The sequence below is a fragment of the Oncorhynchus gorbuscha genome, linkage group LG02 (genome assembly GCF_021184085.1).
Source record: "Oncorhynchus gorbuscha isolate QuinsamMale2020 ecotype Even-year linkage group LG02, OgorEven_v1.0, whole genome shotgun sequence".
Classification (NCBI taxonomy): Eukaryota; Metazoa; Chordata; class Actinopteri; order Salmoniformes; family Salmonidae; genus Oncorhynchus; species Oncorhynchus gorbuscha.
In genome coordinates, this window is record NC_060174.1 from 80,530,675 (window position 1) to 80,556,707 (window position 26,033).

General features: G+C 45.1%; 1 protein-coding gene across 3 annotated transcripts in view; it reads right to left on the reverse strand.

Moving 5' to 3' along the window:
- The window catches only part of LOC124010745 (nuclear receptor corepressor 1-like), a 125,127-nt gene that overhangs the window by 16,663 nt on the left and 82,431 nt on the right, over window positions 1-26,033 (reverse strand). For 2 of the 3 annotated variants that reach the window (XM_046323397.1, XM_046323390.1), the window contains exons 18-37: window positions 23,341-23,477; window positions 22,957-23,047; window positions 20,768-21,224; window positions 20,338-20,464; window positions 19,432-19,636; window positions 18,588-18,749; window positions 17,525-17,691; window positions 16,360-16,477; window positions 15,964-16,050; window positions 15,107-15,165; window positions 14,687-14,852; window positions 14,491-14,610; window positions 14,309-14,392; window positions 13,646-13,902; window positions 13,169-13,499; window positions 12,666-12,890; window positions 11,111-11,317; window positions 10,469-10,618; window positions 1,573-1,758; window positions 1,198-1,336 (exon numbers count right to left, since the gene is read on the reverse strand). In XM_046323397.1, the coding sequence (XP_046179353.1) occupies window positions 1,198-1,336; window positions 1,573-1,758; window positions 10,469-10,618; window positions 11,111-11,317; window positions 12,666-12,890; window positions 13,169-13,499; window positions 13,646-13,902; window positions 14,309-14,392; window positions 14,491-14,610; window positions 14,687-14,852; window positions 15,107-15,165; window positions 15,964-16,050; window positions 16,360-16,477; window positions 17,525-17,691; window positions 18,588-18,749; window positions 19,432-19,636; window positions 20,338-20,464; window positions 20,768-21,224; window positions 22,957-23,047; window positions 23,341-23,477 (3,475 nt within the window). The remainder of the gene's footprint in view (window positions 1-1,197; window positions 1,337-1,572; window positions 1,759-10,468; window positions 10,619-11,110; window positions 11,318-12,665; window positions 12,891-13,168; window positions 13,500-13,645; window positions 13,903-14,308; window positions 14,393-14,490; window positions 14,611-14,686; window positions 14,853-15,106; window positions 15,166-15,963; window positions 16,051-16,359; window positions 16,478-17,524; window positions 17,692-18,587; window positions 18,750-19,431; window positions 19,637-20,337; window positions 20,465-20,767; window positions 21,225-22,956; window positions 23,048-23,340; window positions 23,478-26,033) is intronic. The other variant, XM_046323406.1, reaches the window with a different exon arrangement.

The window sequence follows — 26,033 nt, forward strand, 5'->3', positions numbered from 1 at the left end:
CGGCCTAGGAACAGTGGGTTAACTGCCTTGTTTAGGGGCAGAACAGATTTTTACCTTGTCAGCTTGGGGATTCGAACTTGCAACCTTTCGGTTACTAGCTCAACGCTCTAACCACTAACCCTTGCGATGTGGGGTCGTGCATTATCATGCTGAAACATGAGGTGATGGCGGCGGATGAATGGCTGGACAATGGTCCTCAGGATCTCATCACGGTATCTCTGTGCATTCAAATTGTGATCGATAAAATACAACTGTGTTCGTTGTCTGTAGCTTATGCCTGCCCATACCATAACCCCACCATGGGGTAAACTGCTCCCACACGAAGATATACACATTGTCTGCGGTTGAGAGGCCAGTTGGAGGTACTGCCAAATGAACATGAAATTCTCTGGCAACAGCTCTGGTGAGCATTCTTGCAGTAAGCATGCCAATTGCACGCTCCCTCAAAACTTGAGACATCTGTGGCATTGTGTTGTATGACAAAACCACACATTTTAGAGTAGCCTTGTATTGTCCCCAGCACAAGGTGCACATGTGTAATGATCATGCTGTTTAATCAACTTATTGATATGCCAGAGGTGGATGGATTATCTTGGCAAAGGAGAAATGCTCACGAAACATGGGCCCAACACTTTACATAATGCTTTTATATTTTTGTCCAGCACACACGCACTTGGTCAAATGTTTAAGAACAGCTACTCATGCAAGGGTTTTTCTTTATTTTTACTATTTTCTACATTGTAGTTGGTTGGTTGAGAGAATGCCAAGAGTGTGCAAAACCGTCATCAAGACAAAGTTACTTTTTTGGTTACTACATGATTCCATGTGTTATTTCATAGTTCTGATGTCTTCACTATTATTCTATGTAGAAAATAGAAATAGTAAAAATAAAGAAAACCCCTTGAATGAGTAGGTGTGTCAAAACCTTTGACTGGTACTGTAAATATATAGAACAAGGGAGAGGGTAAAGAGTAGAAGGGCTGTTATGTTCTGTGAGCATGTACAGGGTTTTCATTGCAAATGGCATAACATTTAGTGCAGGCAGGTATGCTCCTGACGTGTTTGCGATTTGCAACTGAAAGTATGCCCATAAGAATGGATTAACAGTGCACACACACACGCACACTAAGACTCAGAGTGTACATGAGGTGAGGTCAGGGCTTACCAGGCCAGAGCGGAGCAAGCTTAGAGACTCACATGAGAGGGGTGATGACGCCCTTGCTGTTGGCTCCCTGGAAGATGCTGGGCCGCTGCTGCTGGGCTTCCTGTGACCTCATAGAGGGGGAGGGACTACGCAGGTATCCACGGCTACCTGGTCTGTCTGGCTGCCCAGGACCTGGGGACAAATAAGAGGGGACTTCAATAACAGAGAAGAGCAATTCAAAGTTGGAAGCATATAATGGTTTTTCCAACACTGTGCAAAAGACAGGCTACATAAATCCTTAACTCTGTGAGAGCATGTCCAGCCAGGTCCAATCGAAATAAACTACTATTATCTAGCTCACATTCACAAGCATTTCTGTATTATTGATGACACAGTACAGCACTATACAATATAATGATGAGTCTCACCTCCACGCATGTAGTCATTGGCAACCGCTGCAGCCACTGCTCGCTCACGCTCTCGTTGTCTTTGCTCCTGTTCCCGCTCCCTGTGCTCCCTTTCTCTCTCTTTCTCTCGGTGCTCCCGATCACGCTCCCTCTCTCGTTCTCGCTCCTGGTTGGCCGCTGCAGTAGCTGCGAGGTGGGCTTGGTGGCCTGTAGACACAAAGAAACAAACAACACACAGCAGGGTTACAAACCATTAGGGCTGCAAAGGGTTGGGAAATTTCCATGGGAAGTAAAGCACGGGAATTTGGGGAATTTTGTTTAAATTCATCAAAAAATGTTAGCTTATAACAGTGAACCTTTTCTGTGAGATACACAAGGCAATTCTAGGTCTTGTGGCATATTTTGGTTAAACTATCCTAAATTCAATGGAATTGCACCCTCTGCATACACAGTCTATCCGGTCACAACTTGCAGACTTGTTTACGTGTTGCTGTGCGTTGTTGCCAACCTTATTTATTTATTTTATTTCACCTTTATTTAACCAGGTAGGCAAGTTGAGAACAAGTTCTCATTTACAATTGCGACCTGGCCAAGATAAAGCAAAGCAGTTCGACAGATACAGAGTTACACATGGAGTAAAACAAACATACAGTCAATAATACAGTATAAACAAGTCTATGTACAATGTGAGCAAATGAGGTGAGAAGGGAGGTAAAGGCAAAAAAGGCCATGGTGGCAAAGTAAATACAATATAGCAAGTAAAACACTGGAATGGTAGTTTTGCAATGGAAGAATGTGCAAAGTAGAAATAAAAAATAATGGGGTGCAAAGGAGCAAAATAAATAAATAAATTAAACACAGTTGGGAAAGAGGTAGTTGTTTGGGCTAAATTATAGGTGGGCTATGTACAGGTGCAGTAATCTGTGAGCTGCCCTGACAGTTGGTGCTTAAAGTTAGTGAGGGAGATAAGTGTTTCCAGTTTCAGAGATTCTTGTAGTTCGTTCCAGTCATTGGCAGCAGAGAACTGGAAGGAGAGGCGGCCAAAGAAAGAATTGGTTTTGGGGGTGACCAGAGAGATATACCTGCTGGAGCGTGGGCTACAGGTGGGAGATGCTATGGTGACCAGCGAGCGGAGATAAGGGGGGACTTTACCAGCAGGGTCTTGTAGATGACATAGAGCCAATGGGTTTGGCGACGAGTATGAAGCGAGGGCCAGCCAACGAGAGCGTACAGGTCGCAATGGTGGGTAGTATATGGGGCTTTGGTGACAAAACGGATTGCACTGTGATAGACTGCATCCAATTTGTTGAGTAGGGTATTAGAGGCTATTTTGTAAATGACATCGCCAAAGTCGAGGATTGGTAGGATGGTCAGTTTTACAAGGGTATGTTTGGCAGCATGAGTGAAGGATGCTTTGTTGCAAAATAGGAAGCCAATTCTAGATTTAACTTTGGATTGGAGATGTTTGATATGGGTCTGGAAGGAGAGTTTACAGTCTAACCAGACACCTAAGTATTTGTAGTTGTCCACGTATTCTAAGTCAGAGCCGTCCAGAGTAGCGATGTTGGACAGGCGGGTAGGTGCAGGTAGCGATCGGTTGAAGAGCATGCATTTAGTTTTACTTGTATTTAAGAGTAATTGGAGGTCACGGAAGGAGAGTTGCATGGCATTGAAGCTTGCCTGGAGGGTTGTTAACACAGTGTCCAAAGAAGGGCCGGAAGTATACAGAATGGTGTCGTCTGCGTAGAGGTGGATCAGAGACTCACCAGCAGCAAGAGCAACCTCATTGATGTATACAGAGAAGAGAGTCGGCCCAAGAATTGAACCCTGTGGCGGTGCCATAGAGACTGCCAAAGACAGCAGACCCGGATTTGACACACTTGGCCAGATCAATCTGCACAGTAATGTTTCTTATCGATGGCGGTTAAGATATCGTTTAGGACCTTGAGCGTGGCTGAGGTGCACCCAAATCTGTTTGTGTCCCCCCTAACAGAGAAGTTGAAGGGGGGAGGTGACCGCAGCTGCTTTCCAATCTTTGGGAATCTCAGACGACACGAAAGAGAGGATGAACAGGCTAGTAATACTTTGCTACCTGACAACTTTACGGTTTTTACTTTTTACATTTTTGGTTTTTCCAAAAATGTTCTTTTTTTTTTCTCATTCAACTTTTTCACTCCGGACACTTTATCTGGACATGGTTCGTCAGGACCTCCAACAGCCGAAGCTAAGTAGTAACATTAACATGATGCCTTCTAATTGCAGTCGAACGATCGCCTTACGGCGAGGATAGCTGTGCTGCAGGCCCAGCTTCAGACGCAATCGTTAGGCAAGGGTAATTTTAGTGTAGGTAAGGATGAAACAGCGTCTGTGCCACCAGTAAGTACAGATAGTAACGTTAGTATAAATCACCTCGCACGGTCCCCGCAGCTGGACAACTTTCTCACGGTTTCCGGAGGGAAATGCTGTAGGAATGCTCAACCAGTGTCGCTCATTCAGCCGACAGAAACTTTCAACCGGTTTTCCCCATTAAGCAACGAGTCGGAGTCAGAGGCTCAGCCTTCTCGTCTCTACTCCTCCCGTTACGGGGTCTGAGATGCCGAAGCTTCCCACCATTAGCTCTGACAAATTGAAAACTCTAGTCATTTGCGACTCCATTACCCGCAGTATTAGACTTAAAACGAATCATCCAGCGATCATACACTGTTTACCAGGGGGCAGGGCTACCGATGTTAAGGCTAATCTGAAGATGGTGCTGGCTAAAGCTAAAACTGGCGAGTGTAGAGAGTATAGAGATATTGTTATCCACGTCGGCACCAACAAGGTTATGATGAAACAGTCAGAGATCACCAAGCGTAACATAGCTTCAGCGTGTAAATCAGCTAGAAAGATGTGTTGGCATCGAGTAATTGTCTCTGGCCCTCTCCCAGTTAGGGGGAGTGATGGGCTCTACAGCAGAGTCTCACAACTCAATCGCTGGTTGAAAACTGTTTTCTGCCCCTCCCAAAAGATAGAATTTGTAGATAATTGGCCCTCTTTCTGGGACTCACCCACAAACAGGACCAACCCTGACCTGCTGAGGAGTGACGGACTCCATCCTAGCTGGAGGGGTACTCTCATCTTATATACCAACATAGACAGGGCTCTAACTCCTATAGCTCCACAATGAAATAGGGTGCAGGCCAGGCTGGCTGTTAGCCTCCTGACTACACTAGTGACCATATCCCCCGTGCATCCCGCAAAGGCAGAGGTGTTGCTAACATTACGATAACAAATTTAAATTAACAAAAAAAAATGACGTTTTCATCTTTTGAGCTTCTAGTCATGAAATCTATGCAGCCTACTCAATCACTTTTTATAGCTGCTGTTTACAGGCCTCCTGGGCCATATACAGAGTTCCTCACTGAGTTCCCTGAATTCCTATCGGACCTTGAAGTCATAGCAGATAATATTCTAATCTTTGGTGACTTTAATATTCACATGGAAAAGTCCACAGACCCACTCCAAAATGCTTTCGGAGCCATAATCGACTCAGTGGGTTTTGTCCAACATTTCTCTGGACCTACTCACTGTCACAGTCATAATCTGGACCTAGTTTTGTCCCATGGAATAAATGTTGTGGATCTTAATGTTTTTCCTCATAATCCTGGACTATCGGACCACCATTTTATTACGTTTGCAATTGCAACACATAATCTGCTCAGACCCCAACCAAGGAACATCAAAGGTTGTGCTATAAATTCACAGACAACACAACGATTCCTTGATGTCCTTCCAGACTCCCTCTGTCTACCCAAGGATGCCAGAGGACAAAAATCAGTTAACCACCTTACCGAGGAACTCAATTTAACCTCAATTTAACCTTGAGGAACTCAATTCAACCCTAGATGCAGTTGCACCCCTAAAAACATTTCTCATAACAAACTAGCTCCCTGGTATACAGAAAATACCCGAGCTCTGAAGCAAGTTCCAGAAAATTGGAACGGAAATGTCGCCACACCAAACTGGAAGTCTTCCGACTAGCTTGGAAAGACAGTACCGTGCAGTATCGACGCGCCCTTACTGCTGCTCGATCATCCCATTTTTACAACTTAATTGAGGAAAATAAGAACAAACCGAAATTCCTTTTTGATACTGTCGCAAAGCTAACTAAAAAGCAGCATTCCCCAAGAGAGGGTGGCTTTCACTTCAGCAGTAATAAATTCATGAACTTCTTTGAAGAAAAGATCATGATTATTAGAAAGCAAATTACAGACTCTTCTTTAAATCTGCGTATTCCTTCAAAGCTCAGTTGTCCTGAGTCTGCACAACTCTGCCAGGACCTAGGATCAAGAGAGACACTCAAGTGTTTTAGTCCTATATCTCTTGACACAATGATGAAAATAATCATGGCCTCTAAACCAACAAGCTGCATACTGGACCCTATTCCAACTAAACTACTGAAAGAGCTGCTTCCTGTGCTTGGCCCTCCTATGTTGAACATAATAAACGTCTCTCTATCCACCAGATGTGTACCAAACTCACTAAAAGTGGCAGTAACAAAGCCTCTCTTTAAAAAGCCAAACCTTGACCCGGAAAATATTTCTAAAACTATCGGCCTATATATCGAATCTTCCATTTAGAAAAGGCTGTTGCGCAGCAACTCACTGCCTTCCTGAAGACAAACAATGTATACGAAATGCTTCAATCTGGTTTTAGACCCCATCATAGCACTGAGACTGCACTTGTGAAGGTGGTAAATGTCCTTTTAATGGCATCAGACCGAGGCTCAGCATCTGTCCTCGTACTCCTAGACCTTAGTGCTGCTTTTGATACCATCGATCACCACATTCTTTGAGAGATTGGAAACCCAAATTGGTCTACACGGACAAGTTCTGGCCTGGTTTAGATCTTATCTGTCGGAAAGATATCAGTTTGTCTCTGTGAATGGTTTGTCCTCTGACAAAGCAACTGTAAACTTCGGTGTTCCTCAAGGTTCCATTTTAGGACCACTATTGTTTTCACTATATATTTTACCTCTTGTGGATGTCATTCAAAAACATAATGTTAACTTTCACTGCTATGCGGATGACACACAGCTGTACATTTCAATGAAACATGGTGAAGCCCCAAAATTGCCCTCGCTAGAAGCATGTGTTTCAGATATAAGGAAGTGGATGGCTGCAAACTTTCCTCTTTTAAACTCGGACAAAACAGAGATGCTTGTTCTAGGTCCCAAGAAACAAAGAGATCTTCTGTTGAATCTGACAATTAATCTTAATGGTTGTACAGTCGTCTCAAATAAAACTGAAGGACCTCGGCGTTACTCTGGACCCTGATCTCTCTTTTGAAGTACATATCAAGACTGTTTCAAGGACAGCTTTTTTCTCATCTACGTAACATTGCAAAAATCAGAAACTTTCTGCCCAAAAATGATGCAGAAAAATGAATCCATGCTTTTGTCACTTCTAGGTTAGACTACTGCTCTACTTTCCGGCTACCCGGATAAAGCACTAAATAAACTTCAGTTAGTGCTAAATACGGCTGCTAGAATCCTGACTAGAATCCAAAAATGTGATCATATTACTCCAGTGCTAGCCTCCCTACACTGGCTTTCTGTCAAGGCAAGGGCTGACTTCAAGGCTTTACTGCTAACCTACAAAGCATTACATGGGCTTGCTTCCTACCTATCTCTCTGATTTGGTCCTGCCGTACATACCTACACGTACGCTACGGTCATAAGACGCAGGCCTCCTAATTGTCCCTAGAATTTCTAAGCAAACAGCTGGAGGCAGGGCTTTCTCCTATAGAGCTCCATTTTTATGGAATGGTCTGCCTACCCATGTGAGAGACGCAAACTCGGTCTGAACCTTTAAGTCTTTACTGAAGACTCATCTCTTCAGTGGGTCATATGATTGAGTGTAGTCTGGCCCAGGAGTGTGAAGGTGAACGGAAAGGCTCTGGAGCAACGAACCGCCCTTGCTGTCTCTGCCTGGCCGGTTCCCCTCTTTCCACTGGGATTCTCTGCCTCTAACCCTATTACAGGGGCTGAGTCACTGGCTTACTAGGGCTCTTTCATACCGTCCCTAGGAGGGGTGCGTCACTTGAGTGGGTTGAGTCACTGATGTGATCTTCTTGTTTGGGTTGGCGCCCCCCCTTGGGTTGTCCGTGGCGGAGATCTTTGTGGGCTATACTCGGCCTTGTCTCAGGTGGAAAGGACTTTGTGGATCTGAAGCGCTTTCCCCTGTTGACTCAATCATCCTCCAAATCCCACCAACATCAGCCACCTCAGAGTGCAACTGGTCCTTGTTTGGGAACACACACACCAAATCTCGCAACAGGCTGACCAATATAAGGGTTGAAAAATTGGTGGCCATCCGGGCAAATTTGAGGCTTTTTGAGCCTGACAGCAGCCATCCTCAACAAGGTTGGAAAGTGACAGTGAAGATGAGGCCTCAGAGTCTGATGTTCAAGAGGTGGACATTGAGGAGGTCCAGGGAGAAGACATGGAAGACAAACAAAGTTTAGACTATCACCGTGATGTAGACCAGACAGTCTTTCAACAACGGTCGCATGGTAGCATCTCAAATAGAGGTCGACCGATTATGATTTTTCAACGCCGATACCGTTTATTGGAGGACCAAAAAAGCCGATACCGATCAAATCGACCGATTTTTATTTATAATAATGACTATTACAACAATACTGAATGAACACTTATTTTAATGTAATATAATACATCAATGAAATCAATTTAGCCTCAAGTAAATAATGAAACATGTTCAATTTGGTTTAAATAATGCAAAAACAAAGTGTTGGAAAAGAAAGTAAAAGAGCAATATGTGCATGTAAGAAAGCTAACGTTTCAGTTCCTTGCTCAGAACATGAGAACATATGAATGCTGGTGGTTCCTTTTAACATGAGTGTTCAATATTCCCAGGTAAGAAGTTTTAGATTGTAGTTATTATAGGAATTATAGGACTATTTCCCTCTATACCATTGGTATTTCATTAACCTTTGACTATTGGATGTTCTTATAGGCACTTTAGTATTGCCAGTGTAACAGTATAGCTTCCGTCCCTCTCCTCGCTCCTCCCTGGGCTCGAAACAGCAACACAATGACAACAATCACCATCGAAGCAGCGTTACCCATGCAGAGCAAGGGAAACAACCACAGGCTCAGAGAGAGTGACGTTTGAAACGCTATTAGGGCACGCTAACTAGCTAGCCATTTCACTTCGGTTACACCAGCCTCATCTCGGGAGTTGATAGGCTTGAAGTCATAAACAGTGCAATGCTTGACGGACAATGAAGAGCTGCTGGCAAAACACACGAAAGCTGTTTGAATGAATGTTTACGCGCCTGCTTTTTATTTTACCTTTATTTAACTAGGCAAGTCAGTTAAAACCTGTTGCGACTCTAGGGGCAGTATTTTTATTTTTGGAAAAAAAACTTTCCCGTTTTAGACAGGATATTTTGTCAGGACAAGATGCTAGAATATGCATATAATTGACAGCTCTGGATAGAAACTCTAACGTTTCCAAAACTGTAAAGATATTGTCTGTGAGTATAACAGAACTGATGTTGCAGGCGAAAGCCTGAGAAAAATCCAATCCGGAAGTGCCCCAGGTTTTGAAAGCGCTGCGTTCCAATGAGTCCCTATTGAGCAGTGAATGTGCCATCAACGAGCTTACGCTTTCTACGTATTCCCCATGGTGTCTACAGCATTGTGACATAGTTTTACGCATTTATGTTGAAGAATAGCCGTAGGTGGCCACATTGCGTAAGTGGTCACATGGTGGCTCCGAGAGAGATTCTCGCGTAAAATACAGAGGTAGCCATTACCCCAATCGGTCCTACTGAAAAACGAATTGTCCCGACGGATATATTATCGATTAGATATTAGAAAAACTCCTTGCGGATTGATTATAAACAACGTTTGCCATGTTTCTGTCGATATTATGGAGCTAATTTGGAATATTTTCCGCCGTTTTCGTGACTGCAATTTCCGGGCGATTTCTCAGCCAAACGTGAAGAACCAGCGGAGCAATTTCGCCTACAAAAATAATATTTTGGGGAAAAAATTTACGTTGGCTGTCTACCTGGGAGTCTCGTGAGTGAAAACATCTGAAGTTCAAAGGTAAACGATTTAATTTGATTGCTTTTCTGATTTTCGTGACAAGGTTGCCTGCTGCTAGCAAGGCATAATGCTATGCTAGTCTATGATAAACTTACACAAATGCTTGTCTAGCTTTGGCTGTAAAGCATATTTTGAAAATCTGAGATGACAGGGTGATTAACAAAAGGCTAAGCTGTGTTCCAGTATATTTCACTTGTGATTTTTATGAATAGGAAGATTTTCTAGGAAGATTCATGTCCGTTGCGTTATGCTAATTAGTATCAGGCGATGATTGTGCTCCCGGACCCGGGTTTGAGAGTCACAAGAAGTTAAGAACAAATTCTTATTTTCAATGACGGCCTAGGAACAGTGGGTTAACTGCCTGTTCAGGGGTAGAACGACAGATTTGTACCTTGTCAGCTAGGGGATTTGAATTTCCAACCTTCTGGTTACTAGTCCAACGCTCTAACCACTAGTCCAATGCTCTAAAATATATATATATACATATATATATATTTTTTAATCAGCGCCCAAAAATACCGTTTTCCGATTGTTATGAAAACTTGAAATCGGCCCTAATTAAATCGGCCATTCCGATTGATTGGTCGACCTCTAATCTCAAATTGAACTTTTAACAAAGCGCGTGTCTGATTTTGAGAAGAGAAGTTACTGAACTATGTGTTCATTTAGATCTGGTCCATAGAGGTGCGTAGAGGTTTGTTCAGATTCTCAGAACTCGGGAGTGTAGCAGGGCAGTGAGGTTAGGAGGAGAGTACAAAGGAACAAAAAGGGTGTCAGGTTGGGGCAGGATGGGGTCCTCACCTGGAGATATGGAGGCTTGGTTGAAAGGCCTAGGAGGGAAAGGGGGTTGAGCTCCAGGGATGTAGGTGATGCGGTCCAAAGTGGGAGAACCTGTTCCCCCAGGGTGAGGCAACAGGATAGTTGGAGGCATCTGGGCTAGATCAATTATCCCTTTTACAGACAGAAGCAAAGGGCCAACAGTGAGCAACATGAACCAAATCCATAGGATCAATTTCAAGAGTTATGAATGAACACTGCGTACAGTAGCCTTGGTTTTACCGGTCATCTTACTCTGAACAGTGCTCAAAAATAATACTTTTATTTGTTTAAGGGCTGCTTTAAAAACATATATGTTAAGGTGTGTGGAGTGATGGTCACCTTGTAACCACTGGACAAATGAAAATTGGAAGTTTGTCAATACTCAATTTATAAAATGAAGTATTAGTTGTAGTCAGCTGCAGCCCTAAAATATACATAAACAAATCAGCTATAGTAAATTAAATTAAATTCTAAATCAATATGAGGCCATTTGTGAGGGTCATTTGCTTCTGGGCGTCTGGAAAAAGGTAGCCACTAATTCACAAGCACAGTCTGCTTACTAACCCCCCACCTCCCTCCCGTGAGAGAGGGACACACAGACAGCCAGCCGCCAGAGTACAGTACCTCGCGCTCCGGGAGGGTAAGACAGAGCTATCGGTTGCTGTTCCCGTGGCGACAGGCCCCTGGCGACATCGGGCCGTGGGATAACCTGCATCTGCTGGGAGGTGATATAATCATTGAGGATGGTTTGCCTCGTGTTCTCCATGGTGTACAGCTGGTAGGTGTTGTGGTAGCCTGTTGGGGACGGCTGCCTCGGGAACATGTATGCAGCTGCAGGGGGAAAGAGGAGAATAGATGAGGAGCAAACAGACCAATAATATGAACAACAGGCACGCTCCTTACTAGTGATGCACCGATATAACATCTAAAATAATCCTATTTTATAAGACAGTTCTTATTTGATTAATTGTGGTCGGACCCATCTATGTGAAGCAAGCCACAATAAGGATTAGCCTTCAAAATAAAAGTATGGCATAATTCTACTATTTGTATTCATTTGCATCACTGTCAATGACTACTTCTATTTTGAAGGCAACCCGCAAATCTCACTATTGTGCCTAATCCTTATTGTGGCTAGCTTCAGAACATATGAGCCTCACTAACCAGATGAAGCTAGCTGGCTGCTTATAACGTTAGCTTTGGGCAACAGAGTTAAGTAGCTGGCTAGCTATTTATTTTCATGAACTGGAGTTCAATTTCAATAGCCGAACAGCAAGTGGCAACCTAGCTAATACTTATAAGGATTCCTAAATCATTCCTGAAAATGACTGCAGTTTATACTGGTCATTGTTTTCAGGCTGGTTGTATCGGTGCTAGCCTGGTATCAAGCTAAAGCTAGCTACCCCAGAAGTTGCATCCAAACAAAATCGTTCGTGGCTGGTGTTTGCAGACTTTTTTTGTACAGCTTTGACAGTACTACTTTATATTTTTTGACACGCAAAGACCCAAACTGCGTTCCATATTATGTATGTCGTGAAGGTAATAGTAGTGACGCTATTCCTGTGTAACTCCGGTAGGGCAACATCTGAAAAATAGAGCACTTGGTTGTGTGTACTGGTGCTCAACCAGTCGGCGAAAGCCAACATCACCCACAACAGAGAACAGTTGATTGTCAAGGGCAATGAATGACATTTTATTGGCTTTAATGGATTTCGCCTTCGAGTTGTCGCGCCGACATTTTCTTACTCTTTCAAATTACTGCTCGATCCACACAGCAGACATTGTGGCCTAGGTTAGGAATGCTGTGTTGCATGTGTAGCGCAACATTTTACGTGGCGTCATTATACCATGTACCAACGTTATATAAGTATGCACGGTAGCTTTGACATCGGTTTTTAACATCGGCATTAAACTAGACGACATCGGGCCATTACCGATGTTGGGTTTTTAGTAATATCGTCCGATTCCGATATTTTCACCGATATATCGTGCATCCCTACTGACGTCAACTGACTCAACCCGAGACTGGACATTCAGTGCCTATGAATGAGAGACTCCAAAGATAACCTTCATCAATTTACCCAGAATCCTTCTATCATTCCAGGATTCAGGTCTATTACTGTGTCATTTAATGGAGGTTGGCTTAGGTTCATTGGAGTGGCTGTGTAGCATGTCCTACCTGGGTCCAGGACGGCCCTGTGGAAGAGGGCAGGGTCTAGGTGTGGAGGTAGGTGGAACCTGGGCTCTCCGGGGGCCATGGGGCGGTGGTGGGGGTCGAAGGGGCTGTGGGAGGCCATAGGGTGGTTGGGGTCACCCCCTGACACAGGAGACTTGGCTGGAACACTGTCCCTCTGAGTGGGGGTCATGGTACTCTTCCGGTCATGGGACGCAGGCTTCCCAGAGCCTGGATACGGGAGAGATGATCACAATTACAAATGGGTTTCATCAATACAAAATCACGAAGTCGGTTTATATATAGTACTGTAAACATAACTAACTAATATAAAAATGTGTTCACTTTCAATGTCGGAAAATTGTAATGATGTAAAGACCCATAGCAACACATCATTGCTTGTGAACTGATTGCTGTACAGCGAAACTACATGGTGCAGTCAGATGCAGCTGACAGGATACATCTGCATTGAAAGTGAAGACTAAGAGGGATGGTCAGACAAGACGTACCCTCCTGTCCTCGGCCCAGCATTGGTGAGCCTCTGGACATGGAGCTAGTGCTGTAGTTGACCGGGGTCCTGCGGGCATCAGCATCTTGGTACATGCCCGGGCTGAGCTGGGACTTTCCTTGCTCCTGGTGGGTGGAACGCAGGACGGAGGTTGCCGAGTTGACCACAGATGTGTGGCGAGCTCGCTGCTCCGCTGCCGCCTTGCTCTCCTCATACTTGGCCCGCTCCATGGCCTCCAGCGGGGGCATGGTGTGACCATGGGGCAGCCTACTGGGACTGGTGATCAGGGATTTGACGTTGTGCTTGATGGCCGACTGGCTCAGAGGATGGCCCTGGTAGAGAGAGGAGAGGAGGGATTAGAGTCTGCTGGTGACAACGGACAGACCGACACAATGCACTCAGTAAAATCAGGCTAATAAAACACACTGTCTCAAACGCCTACACACACAAATGTGTTCACTCTCTCTCAAACATGCACCTGGGATATAGAGCCCTCCATGGAGGCTCGGATGTTGGCAGCCATGTCGGGGGTCTTGCGGGGGTCCTGTCCAGGCTTCTCCTGGCGGGGGATCTCGTGGATGGAGCGGCCCATCTCCTTAATGGTGTTCACCCCCTCGTAGGGCTTACCCTTACCTATCCCCCCCTCAAAGGAGCGGATGGGTGGACTCTCCCTCTTTATCTGCTTGCCGTACTTCATGCTCTCCTCATAGGCCTCTGCAGAGGTTCTGGGTGTACCTGGAGTGGGAAGAGAAAAACACAAAGCTGGAATCTGTACATGGTGAAAATGACAAGATATTACAACAACAAAGAAGTTCCTTCAAACAACAAACACATTTTCTTTCCCTTGGACATCATTGCACATGAGATTGAACAGCAATGTTCCTCTGTTTCATCAACAAAACAAAAACAATAACAAATGCGTTGGGGGGGCGTGAACAGTGGTGTCATTGCAGATTTCAGCTTTAATGTGGGTTACATTTACATAGTAAAAATCATATCTGATTAATTTAATTGATTTAGCTGTTTTTAATTGACTGATTTACATAAGGTTGTCTTCGTTATAATTATCTGATCTGCCAGGTTCTCGCTCATGCCCCAGTACATCTGAGTTTTGGAGCTGTGATGACACCTGATTAATTACCTTGCATGATGGATCCAGTCATCATAGGCCTCTCCTTAGACTCCCCGTGGGGACTGTCTCTGGGCAGGGCTCGGCTGATCAACCCTGACAAACACGCACACAGTCAGTCACTCTCACACAGTGGCCTGAATATATGCACAGAGACGAGGGTAGAAGAAAGAAACAAAACACACACGCCGTACCTTCGAAGGGGGCTCCCTCTCTCCCGGGGTGGCCCCTGGCGACCTCCATCATATCGTAGGAGCGTTTGAGCTCATGGCCTGTCCTGGGGCTACGCGTGGCCTCTCTTGGGTTTTTAATGGCTATGGAGACAGGAGCTTATTTACAGATATACAAAAGAATCAAGTCAGAGTGACCACTAACAGGCCTTGTACTTACCGTCGTAGGAGAGGATGTGTCCACTCTTGCCTTCGTAGATGACGTGTCCCTTGGCCAGCTGTTCCCGAGCCTTCTCTGGGCTGCTCAGGTCCTCCGTGGTCAGCTTGGTGATGGTGCCCTTCAGCAGGTCAGCCGCAATGCTGGACCCGGACAGGGCTGGCGTGCCCTGGTCACACGGAAGAGAGCGAAAGGGAGAGAGAGAAATTAGGTCCAGAGAGAGGGAGAAGATCAGCAACCAGAAACGGTTTAATACATTTTACATTTTTCATTTCAAAGAAATTTGCTCCAAGAATATTAGACTACTTCATAGAATATACAGATTTACATAATCATAAACTAAATTGTTCTATAAGACATCCATAGACAGGGTGGTGCTTGGACACACATACTGATTTAGCAATGTTAGTGACATTCTAATACCTGTGTGATTGATCCTCTGGCTGGGTTTCCCCTGCTGATACCCCCATCCATTGGGCCTCCTAGAAGGAAGACAACAGAGAGACAGGTTGGTATGCATGGATACATGGGGGCTGTACAGGTGGCATTTTATTGCTGCTCAGAATCACTCATGCTCAATTCCAATTTTCCCCTCATTCTCCCCAAAATGTGCACTTGTTGACTCCAAGGATGTAAAATATCATTGGTGTAAGAAATATGGTACACTCTGGATACACTAATGTAATGCTTCTAAATCTTTGAAGGGGAGTGAACAAATGCACACTTCAGGGTGAAGTGTGGAGCAATGGCCTGAAGTACACACTACACCCCCATGTCACCTCAGAGGTCAGTTGTAGAAGAAGTTGTGAGGAGGACTGCTGGTGAGAGGAGATGCTTGTTGAACTTGGGCTTGTGAAGGCCCACTCCCCCCCTCTCCCTCCCTCCATCCCTAGCATGCCACATTCTGTCAGGTCTATGCACACAGAGAGCTGGAGGGAGGTAGGGTGGAAGTCGATGCCAGACTCCTTCAATTCATTCTTCTCTTTTCTCCCTCAGCCTGCGATAATGCTCTTTTTCTCTTAAATTTCTCAGACCTGGGTTCAAATCGTATTTGCAATATTTTGCCCCAGAAATGCAAATCCCAACAATCTGCCACTACAAGCAGGCAAACACTGAGTATTTGAACACAGGTGTGGTTTCTGAGTATTCACTGTTGGACTCTGCATCGTTTGGTGAGTGACACTCACACACTTTACCACGGTGAAAGGGGAAACACACCGAAGGATAGACAGGTTGACAAACAGATTGAAAGGTTGTTAGATGGACAGACAAACACGCACCTCTGACTACCCCCTCATACTGCGTGCGAGAGAGGAGTCCCTCAGACTGGCCACGCGGAGAACACTGCTCCTGCTTAATGTAGGACACTAGGGAGAGGGAGGGAGGTGGAGAGAATGAACAGGGGACAATTAGGGAAGGGAAGTGGGATATTTGGGACGGTCACATCAGGTCTGAATGCGATTAAACTTTAACAATATGCCACCTCTCTCATGCCAATCTAATAGCAGTGAGAGGACAGGAGCTGATGATAGACAGCGGGGCTATGTTCCAATATCCACACTAGCATACCACTTAGTAAGAAGACATGTATTGGGCATTTAGTGTAAGTAGTATTATAGTTTAGTCAATGGGAATGTGGGTAGGGTGTGTGTGTTGTCCAGACTGGCTTGTCATACCAGGCTTGGTGGGGTCCTGCTGCCTGGGCAGGCCCAGAGATATGGAGCCCACAGAAGTCTTTGCCCCCTCTGGGCCACCGTAGACAGCATGAGACGGTAGGTACGTACCAGGAGTCCCCTGAAATGGCCGGGACAGACAGGTCAGAATCAGGTCAGGATTGCAAAATTCCAGTTGGTTAACCAAGATTTCTGAAAAACCTTGAAACTTGTCTGGAAATATACAGCAGGGAAATACAAGGAAGGTGCAGTGTACACAAATAAAGGTGGATCCAAGTGACATGTACCAAAGTTTCCCCTTTGGCATATTGGCTCATAACCGTTACTAAATACAGACTACCGTGTGCTACAAGGGCAAATACCCTTATCGGTTTCTTAGTAAATCATTATCACACAAATACTGCTATATTATGACTGAATGAGAAAGAGAGAATGGTGCCGAATAGAACATTTCAAAAACTCCAGCTACAGTGCCGTTTCTTGGCAGGGGTTGCCAAACTCTTTTGGCCTGTGACCCCACCATGTAAAAAAGTGATGTCATCAATAGCAAATGCCGACTTCTTTAAATTGTGGCTATGACATTCTATTACAAATCAGTCTGATAGTAGATTTGGCAGTATTTCGATCTGAAATAAGTATGGTTTCAAGTGACTGAAACGCATGTGGAAAGGCATTGGGAAGTTCAGAAGATCATCAGGCAATAATTTTGTATGATCTTCTGTGTAGAAATGATCATCATTGATGATATTATTTTTCCCAGTCTGATTTAGTGCCTGCTCATGTCATTTAGTGATGGGGTCATGACATTTTGTAGCATAAACCATCAAATGATAGAGCCACATCAGTAGGAAGAAAACACAAACCACTGTTTATTACAACCGCATCTAGTGGGTGCCGGAGGTTACTGACGTAACACTAGTTCTAAGACCCAAGCACATTTCAAATGTATTTCAGAGTTTCTCGCATAACCCCATTTTGAAATCAGGCGACCCCACATTACGTCACAACCCCTAGTTTGGGGGGACATAAGGGACATAAGCGCTTAGAGGCCCCACAACCACTAAGGCACTCAAAATGCAAGAAACGGACCTGTCCAGCTACACCTGTGTCGGTCTTTACCAGGGGGCTGGCTGGATCTGAGCCCTCACCTGATGGATAGGGATCTTACCTGGGAGATGGAGCCACCCTGGATAAAGGAGGGCTTGTCTGTGGGTTTGGAGGTTGGAATTAATGGAGGAGGAGATGGAATGTTGGCGGGTCGGCTGTGTCTGGAGAAAGTCACACGGACTCCATCAGGCAGGCTCTGGACCACCTGGTTGGGAGCTGGCTGGAGCACTGGGAGAGGAGAGAAAACAGTAAAAGTTAGAAAGTGACACACTCGATAATATGGTCACTTAGCGTATGGAAAGAGAAAACACACAAAAGAACGTGTGGCAAGAATAAAGAATCCAGAGGCACTGAAAAGTATCTGCACGATTGCACCAAAACCACTTCAGGATTTTTTTTCAATTGATGTCCAGTATGGATAATTTTTTCTTTGGGTGCCATTCCTTCAATTTGCTACTAAATTCAGCTCAAATTGTTTCTCATTCTCAGCCAGTGAATCATTCATTAGTCTTGCCAACAGGCTCCACCCACATCTCATCTCCCATCTATGAGTGCATTATGATCAAACATTGATTTGCCCTGATGCTGCTCCCCCAGATGTTTAAGCCTGCCGCCACAGATTTCCAGACTGCAGTGTTCTAACATGTTAGTGAATCACAGTGACCGGGAGTGACCTGCCTTGAAGAAGCAACGCCTGCTCCTTTCCTCCCCACCGCACACCCGTCCTCCATGCCCCTGCACTACTAAATCAAAAATGTTATATTTGTCTGGGAGAGTTCATACAGAAGGCACAGATGTCAGCACCCTGGCAGCTCACACGGGAGATAAGAAAACAAGGTACCCCATAATGAAATACTGATAAAGCCTTATTGCAGCCAGGCTGTGTGTGTAATGTTAATTCATGATAGGGACAGATAGATGCTCAAGGCCAGCTACACTACAGCTGAATCTACTCACAGAGACAAAGGGGAAAGAGTATGGGGGTGGAGTGCGAAAAGAATAAGGCCAACTGTACGAGCTTAAGCCAATGGAACAAAAGTTGGCTACGGCACAAACAGTATGGGACCAGGCTAGGTGAATGGTAGAGAGGTCAGATGGGGAAGGACAGAGCAGAGGGCGGTTACCTGGAGGCACGCTGTAGCGGGAGGCGTTGGGGTCATTGGGCTGAGGAGAGGCCTTGCTCATGTCCCTGGGAGAGAGCCCGTAGGGAGAGCCTGGCCGACCAGACTGGGCCTCCTGCTCCAGAGCCATCTTCATATCATAAGGCATGTAGGGGAAGGGCTTACCTGGAGAACACAACACAGAACAGAGACACATGAATGAAAACACTGCCACAACAAATTACACACACACACAAATAGACAAAGAATCATAAGATGAAACACAATTTAAGGAAATTCAGTTCTCTGAGGACACATGCTGTTGATTTTGATTATTCATTCCAAATCAACTAAAAATGATTGAGAAGCATCTTGACATGGATTCGCAGTTCACAAAAAAAAGAAGGCTGCTGTAATGCACAAACACGAACTTCAATTTTGCAGGCTTCTTCAAACATGGTATTGCGAGACTATCCGAAAACCTTTGTGGCTGAATGACTCTTCTGCCGTTCAAAATAGGACCCGCTTCTCTGTCTGTCTGTCTGCCTGGGAGGCACTGACTGTGTCCTGCTCTGACACACTCAAGTCACACGCCTTCAAAAGTCGACCGCAGAATCCCTCTCTTCCCCCAGAGGCATTTCAGGAAATGGCTTCAGCAAACATCTTGTTCTGGCTCATAAAGACATTTTAGAGTGGCAGTCTGAACCTGCTCTCTCTCTCCTCTCATATTTCCTTTTTTGACGGTGAACTACAGCGAACGTGACAGAAAAATGCATTGGCTACAAATAGGCTGCTGTTGGTTGAGAGGCTCATGTAGGTAGGGGCTCAGAGGGAGGATATCGGTGTGTTTGTATGTACTCTCTCTTACCCTCCCTGTCCACTATGGTGGGGCTATGGTTGGTGAAGCCAGGGCAGTTGGTGGGTTGTCTGCTGCGCTCGGGGTCAGCCTGGTCCTGCCTCTGTTTCTCCTCGGCGTGGGCTGACTCGTGCACAGCCGTGATCTGGTGCTGGAACATGGCAAAACCGCTGAGGGGGGCTCCTATGGAAATTCCACCAGGACCAAAAGGAACCACCTACAGGAAGGGGGCGAGGAGAGATGCCCATGTGAGGAAGACTGGGGGGGACACAAGCTCTGTACAAGTGAAGCAAGCGGCTGATGCGTTGCCCACTAACACTGAAGTTTCTCGATCTACATTTATAAGAGTACAGGAAAAGTAGATGTTGATTGGACATCAGGGTCAGAATTAAACGCAAAGTACTAAGGCATGACTTTAAACCATCCCGGAGAAAAGATAATGGACATTATTGGATGACAAATGTAAAACATCAGCTAAACAGTTGTCAGATTTGATAGTGCTCGTGTTTTGCACATAGTGCTTAAACAATCCACTTTGTCTGATCTCATTCCATAAGAAATGAGGAGACAGAAGCACCATAGAAGAGGCAATTGGAAGGAAAGAAATTGACATCAGAAAACAATGACAGTGTCAGTACATTAGCATGATTGATTACACAAAAGACGGGCACAATTTGATTGATTTAAATCCATACTGACACATTGCTCATCTGATTGAATGACAGAAAGATTAATGATTGGTAACAAATTGATTGATTGACAGGTTGGTTGGAAAAATGCTGGGGATGATGGACTCACTTGACAGAGAGGTTGGTCTAAACAAGACATGCTTTCACCCTGCTGCCTGCCTCCGTGTGCCTGCCTCGCCGAATGGGCATATCTGATCATAGAAAAGTGTGGGTTGCTATAGTGACTGACCATGGGCGGGATGGTAGCGGCGCGCTGCTGGAGCTGCTGCATGTTGAGGTGGGCCTGCTTGGCCGTGGACATCAGCACTGAGCCGGGAGGGCTGAGCAACGAAGGCTTGTCCATACTAGAGAAAATCCTGAGGTCACAGGAGATAGGGGTAGACAGGAGAGGAACGGTAAGACACACTGTTCAGAAAGAGTTGAGGTAATGGTCAAAGGAGTTACAATAAAGGAGTCCTGTATGGTACGATTCATTTACCACTAATAATATCAACCATTTACCACCTTAATAATTAACCTAAGTACATTTTGCCCTCATCTGATCCCCTATACTGATAGTATCAACAGCTGAGTGATCATTAGCTTCACCCAAATAGCTTTGTTTTTAAAGTCCAAATGTGTTTTTTAAGTCCATCCCTGTGATCATCATCCTGACCCACCTCTGTCTCTCGGGCTCAGCATCTACATCTTCGTCAGCGCTGCAGGTGGCACTGGAGTCGTTGTCTGAGTGGTGCCCCTCCCTCTGCTTCTCTGGCTCCCCCTTCTCCTTGGCAGAGTCAGGCTCCACCTTCACCTGCACCTCCCCGGCCCCCCCAGGCTTCATGTCCACATCCTGGGGCTCACTCTTGGGGTGCCCATGGCCCTCGTAAGCCAACCGGGCCCTCTCTCCATCCTCCTGAGAGCCAGGCTCTCTGGCCTCTCCCTCTGGGCTCTTCTCCAACTTGACCCTCAGTTCCCCGTAGGAGGGCTCCTGGATCCTCCCATTGCTAGCCTGGACCTTGTTGGACCACTGGTTCTCTGACCCTCCAGCTCCGTCTCCCCTCTGGGAATCCCCTCCGGCCTTGGAGGGGTCCGACGGGGACGGGGCGCTCTCTGTGTCTGAGCTGTTATCTCCACCTTTATGGGCACACAGAACAGGAAAAGACATGGGTGAGACACACTTAAATCACTCTGTATGGCATACATAGGAAGTGACCCTGAGGAGAGGGACACATATAATGATCCAAGCAGATAGAAATGTTATGGATAAAAATATGCAGTATAGATAAAAACACAGACCACATACAATGCATAAATATTCTGCAAACCAATGATGCATGCAATGTTGCCTGTGTCTGGCACTATTGCCATGGAGAGAAGAAACCTGAACTTCGAATCAAAAAAGCATGTGTCGATGCCAAGATAAATCTCTAACACAGGTCAAACTGAATCAAATCAAACACCAAAGAGTCTGTCCAAATAATGTGACCAAAAACAAATAATCTAAATGTGTCCCCTCTGACAGAAGCAGGGTTTTAGAACACTGAACACTCCCCTCCCAGCAGCATTACTGCCTTTGCTCAACCACGTGACACTCAATCAGCAGGCAGTTACACCAACCAACCAAGACCTTGAGGACAGTTTGAGTTTCCTTGGGAGTCAATGAGAGCTTCAAAAACAACACATACTATAGTGACCTTCTGTAGTCCAGACACAACTTTACAAATATCTGATTGTAGTTGGTTGTCATCAGGAGGGGCAGCAAGGCAGCCGGAGGGATAGAGAGAGACAGAGACTAGCAGGCTACAAGGGTAGGGGGAAACCTCTACTACCTCCCTCCTCCCAGTCAGGTGAGAGGCTCAACCCTAAACCAATTTGCTTCACCTCAGCGACTTTGCTTAACCACAACCAAAAGCTGGAGGGAGATGGGCTCCACGCCAAAAGAGAAAGAAAGAAAGGTAGAGAAGGGGAGAAGAAAGAGGGAGAGAGAAAGAGATGGCCAAGAGCAACAGTCGGCAGTTGATCCGTTTGTGACAAACCCAAGGGAGACATCGAATTCATGAGGACATTTAGGGACAGGATGAAATGGAAAGGTACTAGACTTAATCTGGACTCACACGCATTAACCTATCCCCATACATGGCAGAGTATTGCAGGGCAAGAGATTTAAATATTAAAAACAGGCCCTGTTACGACAACATTTTAGAACTTTAAGAGTGGAGAGAGAGAGAGCAAGACCGAGAGATAGAAGACTGCAAGTGGAGAGAAGAGACACAGAGAAGGAGAAAGAGTCCGGGTGATGGGGAAAAGAGCAGAGAGTTGGGGAGAGAGTGGGAGAGGGGTAGAGAGAAAGAAACCGGGGGAGGCCCGGTGGATCAAAAGAGTGGAGCAGCACTCCGCGTTCCATGCAGCACCCTTTCTTCAAAGCCAAGGAACAGTTACATAACCCAGACCCAGCAGTCAGAATTAGTTCACATCTTTTATCTCTCGCTTTTTCCCCCTCCTTCTCCCTTTCTATTTGATCCTTTTTTCTCTCTCATTAAAACTACAGACAGTATAGAGAAAATACCGGGACTCCTTCGCCATAATTCAAATCAAATTCTCACAAGACAGACAGTTCAAGAGGCTCTTTCTGAAGTGGACTCACTCTTAGACTTCGCTTCACTCTTCCATAGAGGCATTTCTCTAACTCTTTCTCATTCACACACAACGACATCGTTTATTCACTCAGATCAAATGCAAGTAAATAATCATCAAAAACAATTCTTAATAATGGTTGTGTTTGTGTATTTGTGCTGTGCAGACAGTGTAAGTGTGTCTGAATGCGAGGATATACAGATGGATGGTGTGCAACATCTCTCTGACTGACCATCACTATCCTCTGGGTTTTGGTCGTCGTCAGCTGAAGCCATGCTCTCGCTCTGAGAAGGGTCTCGATCTCCCCGTGCCCGCCGTGTGTCCTGAAGAAACACAGGTTATAGAAAAACATCAACTTCACTGCTCCTCTGATTATTACAGAAAATCGATTAAAGATAGTGTCAGACATACACGTTCTAATAGACGTTAAAGAAAATAAAACTCTTCACATTGTACCTGAACAATGTTATTAAGCACTAAACTGAGAAAATTAAATGAAACTGGTAGGGACTGCCTGGATGATAAGGTATACTCTCTTATTGCCATTGTATTTACATTTTTTATGTGCCCATATGAACACAACCCTGGTAATTAATTGTGTTGAGTGTTGCCGTACCTGCTTGTGCTGCTGGAGCAAGTTGTCCAGGTTGTGCCGTCTCTTGTAGTTGAAGTAGAAGTTCTTGCACTGAGCCTCGCTCTTGGTGCCCACCATCTTGGCAATAGCTGGCCAGTTGCGCCCGTGCTCGACAAGCCCTGGCAGAGGAGAGAAAGGGAGACTGGGTTGGGATCTGAACCTAAAACAGGCCCAGAATAAGCATATCCATTGAATATTAACCTATTACAGATTGACACCATCTCACCTGGTAAAACCCTGCAGGCCAACAGCACTTATCTAATCCAACAATTAGCTTTAATGGAGTCTCAACCTGTTTACGACAGACTACGCTTACAGAGAGGTGCAGTGGACTGGAAGATCGACAGCCTTTGACATTAGGGTCTCTCTCCAACCTCCCTCCCCCTTCATCCACTGCATTTCTGAGCTAAAGGACACCAGCACTTTGACAAATCACCTCAGACTGGAGCCCAGAATAGGACAAAGGTCCATTACAACGCCATCTGAACTAATAAGACAGAAGAAACCGGACAGAACATTTAGCGTCAGGTTTGAGTCACTTGTAATAGTCTTATGATTAGATATTTTTTTTGTAGTAGTAATCACATCAAAATGATAATGGTGGCCCAGAATTTTCTTCCATTCCTTTCTGCAGATCCTCTTAAGCTCTTTCAGGTTAGATGGGGAGTGTCGCTGCACAGCTATTTTCAGGTCTCTCCAGAGATGTTAGATTGGGTTCAATTACGGGTTCTGGCTGGGCTACTCAAGGACATTCAGAGACATGTCCCAAAGCCACTCCCGTGTTGTCTTGGCTGTGCGCTTAGGGTTGTTGTCCTGTTGGAAGGTGAACCTTCGCCTCAGTCTGAGGTCCTGAGCTCTGGAGCAGATTTTCATCAAGGATCTCTGTACTTCTTCCGTTCATCTTTCCCTCGATCCTGACTAGACTCCCAGTCCCTGCCACTGAAAAACATACCCACAGCCTAATGCTGCCACCACGCTTCACCGTAGGGATGGTCCCAGGTTTCCTCCAGAAGTGACGCTTGGCATTCAAGCCAAATAGTTCAATCTTGGTTTAATCAGACCAGAGAATCTTGTTTCTCATGGTCTGAGTCCTTTAGGTGCCTTTTGGCAAACTCCAAGCGGTCGATCATGTGCCTACTACTGAAGAGTGGCTTCCATCTGGGCACTCTACCATAAAGGCCTGATTGGTGGAGTGCTGCAGAGATAGTTTTCCTTCTGGAAGGTTCTCCCATCTCCACAGAGGAACTCTACAGCTCTGTCAGAGTGACCATTGGGTTCTTGGTCATCTCGCTGACCTTCTCCCCGACTGCACAGTTTGGCCGGGTAGCTCGCTCTAGGAAGAGTCTTGGTGGTTCCAAACTTCTTCCATTTAAGAATGGTGGCGGCCACTGTGTTCTTGGGGACCTTCAATGCAGCAAACATTCAAAATTTACCACAGGTGGACTCCAATCAAGTTCTAGAAACATTTCAAGGATGATCAATGGAAACAGGATGCACTTGAGCTCAATTTAGAGTCTCATAGCAAAGGGTCTGAATACTTATGTATCTGTTTTTCATTATTAATACATTTGCAAAAATTTCTAAAAACCTGTTTTAGCTTTGTCATTATGGGGTATTGTGTGTAGATTGATGAGGAAATAGTTTTTATTTAATCAATTTCAGAATAAGGCAGTAACGTAACAAAATGTGGAAATTGTCAAAGGGTCTGAATACCTTCCGGATGCACTGTACATGTACATAACTACCTCGTAACCCTACACTTCGACTTGGTACGCCGCGTATATAGCCAAGTTATCGTTACTCATAGTTAAAAATAATAACACAAGGAATAATTGTATGTTTATTCCTTGAGTTATTATTTTTCAATGTTCTTTGCTATTCTTTCTACTGTGTCTTTTTTCCCCCCTCTCTGCATTGCTGGGAAGGGCCCGTAAGTAAGCATGTCAGTGTTAGTCTACACCTGTTGTTTACGTAGCATGTGATACATGTTGATTTGAAAATGTGTGAATAATGTGAACGCTATATTCACCCATCTCTTAGATTAATATAAGTATTCATGTCAGTGTCTTTCCTAAAAGTTTTTGTTGTTGATATGTGTTAAATTGTGTAGGACTTAATGCTGCTTTCAGACGGACTGATTCCTAATATTCGTCATGAGGCCTACGACTAGTACAGCACTAACACCTATCCTCCTTCTCACATGTACAAGCCCTGTTACATACAGCTTACATGAAGATAGGGGGGAGAACGTGAGAAAAAAGACAGGGGGGGGCACTCTCTGACCCATCCAGCAGTGGGCAAAACATAAAAAGGCTGTTGTGAAACTACGCAGAACACTGTGCCAGCATCGAATGTACACTATTGTTAGGCAGCCCAATGAATGATAGTGCTCCTTTCAAACATGTCAGCTTTTGAAAACTCCCCCTCTGTACTGTCTGGTCTGGAGGAGCTTCAGATTTAAGACCTTGGGTATCAGTGGCATCTCTGCTAGACCCTGTTAATTCAACCAGACTACTCTAAATTAACAGCCCTAGTCACTGTATGATTACAGTGATTCACTTTTGGCTGTGAATGTATGACCAACCAAATGATACCAATGGCAAACCAGAATACTGTATCTGGCATCAGCATTCTGCAATACAGAAAATACAGAAATACACAGCAGAGGTAGTAAC